Source organism: Astatotilapia calliptera, chromosome 18 (genome assembly GCF_964374335.1).
Source record: "Astatotilapia calliptera chromosome 18, fAstCal68.1, whole genome shotgun sequence".
NCBI lineage: Eukaryota > Metazoa > Chordata > Actinopteri > Cichliformes > Cichlidae > Astatotilapia > Astatotilapia calliptera.
The window spans coordinates 34,878,182-34,887,897 of NC_137439.1; the positions used below are offsets into that span (position 1 = coordinate 34,878,182).

A 9,716-nucleotide genomic window follows, 5' to 3' on the forward strand; every position below is an offset into this window, starting at 1 on the left:
CAGCATTCAGTTAACTTCGTTTCATTTTTAATAGCCGATACTTCACATTACCTGTATGGACTGAGCATGAAAAGAAATGGAACAAAAGCAGGATACCTTAAGAGAAAAATAACTCAAGAGGTATTCAAGTGTTTGTTTTTTAATATATTTCATAGAAAGTTCACATGAAAAACACCTGGATCAAAAAGTTCTGGTAATCACCAGAAGCTAGAACCAACCAGACAAAGGTTCCAGAGAATCAGCTGATGCTCTCCTAGTGTAATTCATTCACTGTCATATTTCGGCCGGACCCCATCCTAGATGTTGTGGGACAAGAGGTGGGGTTCACCATGGACAGGTCACCAATCTGTTGCTGAGAGACAACTGCACACCTACAGCCAATGAACCTAGCATGCATGTCTTTGTGGCATGCGTGTTCAAGAAGTTTCTGTATCCAGGTTCTGTACAGTGCTGGTGTTAGACACGGAGCATGCTGTGAATACTGACAGTGGGTAAAAGTATACGACAGACGAATTCCCATACGTCTGTTTGGAAATGTTTAATGATTGTCCAAATCCTGGACACTTCAGCGAGTGGTCAGCAGCTATGCAGCCTGTGTCCGGTGGGCGGCGGTATAGAGACGCTAAGCTTGTTGTTAAGCGTCGTAGCTAAAGAAGACGCGAGGCGGGGAAGAAGAAAGAAACAGGACGTTGTGTTAAATCTGAGAATGTGCAGATTGCTGAAGATGAATAAACCTCTTTAGTTTCTGTCACGTCCCAATTATCAGACCGTGTGTCTGCTCGACAAACCGACTGAGAGTGCAGGCTGCCGATCCTCCGCTGGGTAAGACTGATAGCCTTCACGATATGGCGACTTTTGTTTACTGCCGGCCAGAGCTAGCTTACTTTAGGTTCGCCAAGCAGCTACTGGTACGAGTAGTGTTTCAGTGAGGTCGCTTTCTGTTGAATATACTTATGTTTAGTCTTCTCGCTGTTACCATTAGCGGCTCTTTCAGCCCTTGTTAGCCGGGTAGCAGCAGCTACTCTGGGTTCCGCTCAGAGAAGTGAAGCCCAGTGAGTTTTCGTCCGGTTCAGATGGTAACTGAAAGGCATTCTTCCATTTTACGTTTAAATCTTCTCAGTCTGCCTGTTTTCAGACTATTTATGTAGCTGGCAGATAAAAGTCGAGACACAGCTGTTGGTCTTCATGTTCAGGCCACACGTCTGTGCACAGGAGGGGCTCACAGGGCTGAACTACATCTTTATGTTCAGAATACTGAAAGGTGGAGCTCGGAAGAGTCAAAGTCTTTCAGTTATTTTTAATTTGAAGAGTGGCGCTGCTTTCAAAAAGTTCTGTTTTTTGTTGTAATACCTGCACCGATTTTTCTGAATCACGGCATATGCCCTCCATACTTTAATAACGCTCATATAAAAAGACTAATACTAAGGTTGAAATTAAACTAAAGTAACTGAAACGAAACGTTTACAACCAATAAAACTGAAGCGAGCAAGCCCGCTCTCCAAATTAAACTGGATTAAAAAGTCCAAATGAAAACTAACTATAAAGTACAACATTATGACTGATCCACAGAATTATAACTCAAAATGATCAGAAGACCTCATAACCTGCCTACACTGAACCAGGGGGAGCCCTTTTCCACCTTATGACACAGCATCTGATTCAGTGTCCCACAGCCATCAACAGCATTCGCTCATGTTTGCTTTGTGATCCTCGCTGCCTCTCTAAAGGAAGAGTTCCACTTACTGGGCCAGTTTAACCTGTTATTTTAACTAAATTCTCACCAGGTGGGACCTTAAAAATTACCACAAAGGTTCTTGTTGATAATGTCATTTTTATTTTTAATCCTTTTGTACCAGAGCAGGGATCGGGCTAAGGGCGGCAGTATAGCCTCTGTACTGCTCTATCGCTGCCCGTGGTTAAGGCGCAGGACGCCTCAGATAATACCACCACATGAGAGCTGATATTGGAAGAGAAGAAGTCGCAACTGGAAGCAAGGACTTTGCAAACTTTTTAAACTGTTCCCCTTTAACTCCTGAGCTGGAATATCATTAAAATGGTAATAAAAACCAACACGATCGTATCTTCAACCCGGCTGCAGTGGCCATGGCACAACGTGCCAGGTTACAAAAGTCAAGAGGTCGAAGCACCAGCTGATGTCACGTCACGCTCTGTGTACAGTGAGCATAAAAACACCATATCACACAGTCCCACCCATTACCCCTGGAAACGCCCTGTGCCAGAGAAATGCATAAATGTTCATTTTAAAAAAGTTTTCAATTTCAGTTCAATTCTGTTTTATTTCTAAAACACCAAATCACAACAACAGCTTCGTGTTGTGGGTAAAGACCCAACAGTCACACAAAGGACGTAGTTGCCATCCTGGAAACCACGAGTGAGCCTGCAGCCTGAGAGCAAAGGGCTCTATCAGGCTCATACGGTACTGTCAGGTTTTCAAGTTGAGATCCGCTCTGATCATTCAAGACCTTGTATGTGAGGATCAGGATTTTAAATTCAGCACTGAATTTAACAGGAAGCCAGTATGAGAAGGGTGCGCTCCCTTTCTAGTCCCGGTCAGTACTCTTAGTACAGCTTTTTGGATCAGCTGAAGACTTTTCAGATAATAACGAATTACAGTACTCCACCCTGGAAGTAATTAAATCCTATGAGGCAGCATGGTGGTGCACTGTTGCCTCACAGAAGGAACATCCTGGGAACCAGCACCACCATTTCTGTGTGGAGTTTCACAGAATTCCTTTCAGCACCCAGCTGTTTATACTTCTGAAACCTGATTCATCTTGACTTTTATTAAAGCATTCGGTTTCTCTAGAAACTAATGCAACACGCGCTTCACGTTGGAAGTGCCTCTTTGCTGAATAAGGTAATGAAGGAGCCAGTGTAGTTTCGTATCTGTTGTTAAGAGAATCTGATCTAATCTTATTACAGCTGCCACGCAAACACATCTCAGGCACTCGGCTCGGTCTGGAACATTTCTTAACAAATTGATTGTTTGACTGCGATCCCACAAAAAGACTTCCTCAAATCCAAAGTCTTCCAGAGAGGCATGAATTCAACATTTCTGCAGACTTTCTCACTGCTAAGTCGATCAAGCTAATAAGCAGTGGCTGTCTTCACTGTTTCAGGTTCACCAGGCTCTCTGAAGTTTCTCCAGTCATCCACTCATCATGGTGGAGTACTACCAGGTTTTAGGAGTACGGAAGGATGCGTCTGCAGATGACATAAAGAAAGCGTGAGTTGAAGTTTTAAATGTGGTCCTAGCTGAGAACCTGCACAGAGATGCCATCGCCTGCAGTTTTCTCAGGCTGTGTCTGGTTCTTTATTAATAAACTGCTGAAGGAGTTCAAGCTAACAGGTAAATGCTGCAGAGCTGCGTCACATCTGCACCACCTGGGAGCTGAATGAACTAGTAATAGTTTCCCCTCTGACATGTACATGAATAACGTGACGCGTAACATAGCGCTGTGCTGCGTGCTTCGAGGCTTCAGCTGGCACATGGCGGCACATTTCACTTTGAAATCTGGTCAGAAAATTCAGATCAGAAGTGCTCATGTTTTGCTCTTTTACGTCTGTACTTTTTCATTGATGGTAAAAGCCATGCTTTCATTGTTTTCACTGCAACAGCACCTTTTACTTCTGGTGTGCAGGTACAGAAAGCTGGCCCTGAGGTGGCACCCAGATAAAAACCCAGAGAACAAAGAGGAGGCTGAGAAGAAGTTCAAGGAGTTGTCGGAGGCTTATGAAGTCCTGTCTGATGGTTTGTATCACATCTGTGTGTGACGGTGTGTTTTCATTGAGGTCGACTCAGTGAAAACACACGACTGTCTCTTCGGTGATCCTTGTATTTCTGTATTGTATTTTTTACTGTTCTCCCACAGTTTGCTTTCAGCTTTTGAAACTTGTCACTTTCCTGTTTTAGCAAACAAGAGGAGTATATATGATCGTTATGGCAAAGAGGGGCTGACAGGGAGCAACGGTGGAAGAGGTAAGCGTCTCTTTTTAAATGCACCTGTAACTTTGTTTGCTTGGTTTGAACACTGGCACGAGATCACATTTACAGCATTTTTACGATGTGATCGCGTTCACTTTAACATTTTCCATGGAGATTGTCAAATCGTGCACAGAGGGATGGAACTTCCAGTTCCCGTTATCAATTCCCTTCCACAGAATAATTCCATGCTGTGTTTCAAATGTTTGTGCATGTTGGAGGTGCTTCCCCTCTTTGTTGTGATCAGTGCTGGGCCCATCACTCAGTCATTACTGCACATATTACACACACTTTTCTTAAAAGTAATGCAGTACACTACTCATGCACTCTCATCCTTTTGTATAATAAAAATGAATGTCCACGCTGGAGACTGCGTCACTATTTCCCTCCAGCGACACACGAAATCAGCTGATCATAGCGAGAGTGCGAGACCTGATAAGCGGCATCGTTAGGCGGGCAGATTTAACGATTCCAAGGAATTGGAATTATTTTCCGGCTCCGGCCGGATGTACACTTTTAACATCACTTTTGACTGACTTGATGTTTCAGGGGCGCACTTCCACAATGGAGAGCATTTCCATGAACCTTTCACGTTCCGTAACCCAGAAGATGTTTTCAGGGAATTCTTTGGTGCCAGAGACCCGTTTGCAGACTTTTTTGGTAAGACCTCCGTTCAGCTGAACAAAGCTGCATCACTGAGTCTGTGACTGCGTCCAGCTTTGAGCTGCATGTTTGAAGACTTTGGGCCTCCTGCTGTGGTTCTCAGTTATTCTTGCGCTCTGACTCTTTCTCCTCTCAGGTGCAGATCCATTTAGTGATGACTCGTTTTTTGGTAGTGGCCGGCGGCACCAAAGCCGGGCAAGTCGTAGCCGGACAGGTGGCCCTTTTTTGGGGGGCTTTGGTTTCCCAGCCTTCGGTGCCGGCTTCTCCCCTTTTGACCCAGGTAAGCTGTTAGCCAGCGTAAAGCTCCCGCTGCTGCAGAGTGGCTCCAAAACTGTTGGCAACGTTGATCTTTTGCTTAAATGAATTAAACAGATCAACTTTTTACTTTTAGCCTTTGGTTCTTTTGGCTCCATGAGCGCCGTGGGTCATATCGGTCACATGGGTCACATGACAACAATGGGCAGTATGGGAGGAGGCGGCTTCACCTCTTTCTCATCAACCTCTTTTGGAGGAGGAGGTGGAGGAAGCATGGGCAACTTTCGATCTGTGTCTACCTCCACCAAGACCGTCAACGGCAGGAAGATCACTACTAAAAGGTACTGACCTGCCAGATAGCATGTGACAAAATCTTCACATAGCAGTGATGTGCATCGTACGGTTAACGTGTTCTTAGTTATCGTGCACAAATCTTTATTCCATCCTGTGGTGTCATCAGTGAGCTCAGCTTCCGTGTCGCCCAATTCTAAACCAAACAGTCGTGCGAACTTTAATGAGAGATGAACACAAATCACCGCGTCCTGGTGTAGCAACACAGTGAGGCCTTTCAATGCATCACTTGTCAGGGAAGCAGCTGTTTGAGCAGCTTTTCACAGGTTAAAAATGAAGCGAGAGCAGCTGGCCGACACCGATTCTCAGAGGAATTCTGAGGAATTTTAGGAACGTCCTCAGCTGGATGTACTGTATGAAAACTGAATGCTTTTTAATCACAGCTGAGATCAGTCAGATTAGGCTGAAGGTTTCCTGGTATCAGCTTTGCAGACGTTGGTTGAGGTTTAGTACAGCGGCGATCTTGTAGTAATAGTCTCATCACATGGCAGCCATCTTTGTAATGTCCATGTGTTCCTGGTCTGTGAGCGGGAAGAAGCCCACAATCTTTATACTTACAGTCACTTTGATGTAAACAAACCGTTCGCGTTTTGTAACCCAGAAGATTTCCAGTGTTTCCAGTGCATGTAACCTGTTGTGTGGATGTCCAACAACATAACTGGCTCTATGTTTTCTGAGTTCTGTTCTGGACCCCTTGAGTGGCACGTTTGTCACTGATAGTTGTGAACTGCTGTGGAAATCGTATCAATCAGAAAAAGGTCTAAGCTTTCTGCCACAGGTTTTTCCTGACTGCTATCAGCACCGTGTACGGATGTTTGCATCGCAAAAGCCAGATGATCGGAGATGATATGAATAAATGCTTCATGCTTTCTGCCAGTTTAAGGTCGCCTTATTACTTACCATTATTTAACATTTTTTGTTTCTTACCTTTCCACAGAGTCACAGTTTCATCAAACGTGGCTTATTGCATTTTGAATCCCTGATGTTTATAAAATGATCTAAACGTGGTCTGATAGATGATGGATAATGAATGTTTTTGGACAGTCTTACTGTGAATTTAAAATCGAGACTTGGACCAGTCCTGTACATTTGTGCCTTTAACTCTTCACGGTGTTCCTGTGTGCAGGTTACACTTTCCATACAGGTGCTCACATTCACACAGTTTCTTTTTTTATTGGTTTAAATCAATTCCAACTTCTGCCTGCAAACGACACATCAAATCAGTGCATAGGACAAATGGATGGTTTCATTTCAAACTGAACCAACATGAACATGGGGTGGCTGTAGCAGGCGGTAGAGCCGGTCATCCACATTCCTGGCAGTCTACATGCCAAATATCCTTGGGCAAGATACTAACCCCAAATGAATGTGTGTGAATGTTAGTTGTGTAAAGCGCTTTGAGTGCTCAGATGAGCAGAAAAGCGCTATATAAGAACCATTTACCATGAAACATTTGTCAAATTGCGACCTCGGAGTGGAAAAGATCCGTTGCTTGAATCGGTGTATAGAAGCAGCCAGAGGTGTTTCCGGTGTAATTTTCAGCACTTTGTTCAGTACAACAGCATCAAGAAGAAAGAGCCAAACACACTTTTGCCATTTAATTTGGAGGGAAGTTTCCAAAAAACCCAGTGTGCAAAAAAAACAGCTCTTTTTTTGAAGTGTAGGCAGGAGTTAAGGAGAGTAGGAAGGAAGTAGGAGGTGAGGCTTAGTTAGACTCATGTTTACACCGGCCTAATCATCATCTCAGCAACATCTCAGCAGACTAAACACTGCACCAGCAGACGAGCGGTACGAATGCTGCTCCCATTTACGTGTAAACGGATTTTCACGATTAAGATGGTGTAAATGCTCTCTGTTTCTGCAGAATTGTAGAGAACGGTCAGGAGAGAGTTGAGGTGGAAGAGGACGGCCGGCTACGCTCATTAACCATTAATGGCAAAGAGCAGCTGCTGCGACTGGAACACAAGTGAAGACACGCAAACATCCTCCACTGGAGACGTGTTACCTCAGTACCGAGATCCCAATAAAACTTGAGCTCACAGTGGAATAAACAAAGCAACAAAACAATGTAATAATAGCTGTGTTTCATTAGTTGGTTACTTACGTTGTGCTGTTCCATTCATGTCCTTCCCCTGCTGACTCTCATTTGTTAACCAACACTTTGACTCCAAGGGTTTTCTATGCATTTAGTTGTTGTCTATGAATCGAAGCCGTCCTTTATTTTTGCTCAGGGTGGTGTTATTTTAACGTTTGGGACCACAGTATTGTTTTGATGTTCTTCCCCATTTCAGTACTTTGAGCTTCGCGTCATCCACAACAAGGCGTGACTTTGCTCTTTCATCTGAATCGGAAAAAAAAAGATTCTCATTTCGAAACGTGGGTCAGAAGTTTCTATCCCAGCACCCCACGTTTATTGCGTGTCTAACCGATTCTTAATTTATTTATTTTTATTAAAAACACAATGCTGGTAGGATGTGTTTTGCAATTTTATATGTTCTAATACCTGTGTTTCTGTTTATTTAATGATGCATGTATACCTGTTGATGTCAAGTCTTAATGTCAAAGCTTTTGATGGAAGGCGTTCCATAAATGACAAATGAATATGGAAGGAATTTTGTGTACTTTGTAAACCAATAAATCTTGAGTTTCATCCTGTTTTCAGGATGTTGAAATATTCGCTGGCTCTGGCTTTAAGTTTTCAGGGATTTAGATGAACAGCTTCTGTTTCAGTGTCCATCGTGGTTAAAAACTCGTTGGTCTCTTTATTTATTCAGTCTGTGTTGAAATGAATAGTTTCTCAGGTGTATCGGTCAGCAGTATTATAACGATTGTACCACCATGAAATAGTTTACAGTAGTTTAATTCCTTGCTTGCAGATTTAGTGATTTACTCGTCGTTACACAGGCCTGGATTACATCACATCTTCGGCCTGAGAACCGAGGAAAAATGAATCTTCCCATTGAACTTTGTGGTTTCCTTCCTCTTTGGAGCTAAAACAGGCCACACATTTAGTCTTAAACCTTAAAGGGGTATTAGTGACCGCAGTGAAAACGTACATCAAGTATTTTAGTATATTCCTACCACATTCTCTCTCTGAGCTGCCTCAGAGTTGACTATTTATTTTATGTTAGAACAAAAATCAAGAACATGTTGGTTGTGCCAAATGACTCTAGTCCCCTAACGAAAGAAGCATACCTGTCTGCTGACGTGATCTGTTTGCACCAGCACCTTCAGGGGGATATCCTTTTCTTTTAACTGGCACAGCAGCAGCTGTCCAGAACTGTCTTCTTCATCGTGAACGTCCTGTGTGACACTGAAAAACATTCAATGCGTTTGTCATTATGCATGCTCAATCCTCCAGGTAAGTAAATCCCAAGAGGTCGATTTTGTCCACCTGGACGTCTTCAGTGGGAGAAACATTTCGTCACTCATCCAGGTGGCTTCTTCGGTCTCAGCTGACTGCAGGTTTCCAACCTTATAACAGTACATTTGCACAACTGGTCCAGCCCACTGAATGAACAATGGGCTGTGAGGTCAGCTCCTGGATCATTAATATGCAATTTGTCATGACCACTGATCAAAGACGGTGAGTAGCATTCACACAGAGTTGGGGAATGGCTGCAATCACAGCATTGTAAGATGGTGACAGATGGACCCTCAGGTGCATCTTCCTCGTTTCAGAGATGGTCTTTTCCTTTTCACGTAAATGGCCTCCTTGGTTCCTCACTCAAACCAGCGTTCCTCCCTGTCCAGGATTTGCATATTAATGATCAAGGAACTGACCTCACAGCCTCTTGTTCATTCAACATGCCACATTCACCCAAGCACTTTCTTCTATGGTTTTAAGTGTTTACTAACATTCGCAGACATTGATACTCTGTTGGATGTATCGCAGAGCAACTTACGGTCAGTATCTTCCCCAAGGATATTTGGCATGCAGACCAAGAGAGCCAGGGATGGAAACACCAACCCTCGGATCAGTAGATGAGCTGCTCTACCTCCTGAGCTACAGTTGTCACTGATGTCAGACAAGAAATTATTCTCTGGATCTGTGTCTTTTTCAAAGCCCAGTACGTTATGGTCTGTTTATCTAAATGATCCCATTTATCATATACAGAATTCCACTGAATGATATTGTTATTGTTGCCAGAGGTGGATGACGTTCTTTCAACGGGGCCCTATGATTGTTGTGGTCACGTCAGTTCATCATTCCAGTATATGATGGACAACATTGTCCAGTTCCTCCATGCGGCTGATGGATCCATTGAGTTTAATGAATACTTTACAGTTTGTGGTTCAAGTGTGTTGAATTTTTCCCCGTGCTTCCCTGTTTCCTGTCCCCAAATTTTATTTTTATGTATTTGTAGCAAAAATGTACATAACTTTGTGTTTGTGGGTCTTTGTGTTCAGAGATCTGATTAGTATCGAGGAGTTTGTCAATATC

General features: G+C 43.4%; 1 protein-coding gene across 1 annotated transcript; it reads left to right on the forward strand.

Annotated features, from left to right (window-relative positions):
* Positions 1-613: 613 nt before the first annotated feature.
* On the forward strand, positions 614-7,946 carry dnajb6a (DnaJ heat shock protein family (Hsp40) member B6a). Its single transcript, XM_026150398.2, has 8 exons — positions 614-822; positions 3,141-3,247; positions 3,663-3,772; positions 3,935-4,000; positions 4,553-4,663; positions 4,803-4,946; positions 5,058-5,262; positions 7,137-7,946. The coding sequence occupies exons 2-8, from the start codon at positions 3,183-3,185 to the stop codon at positions 7,240-7,242; spliced, it is 807 nt and encodes a 268-aa protein (XP_026006183.1). The 5' UTR covers positions 614-822; positions 3,141-3,182; the 3' UTR covers positions 7,243-7,946.
* Positions 7,947-9,716: the final 1,770 nt, after the last annotated feature.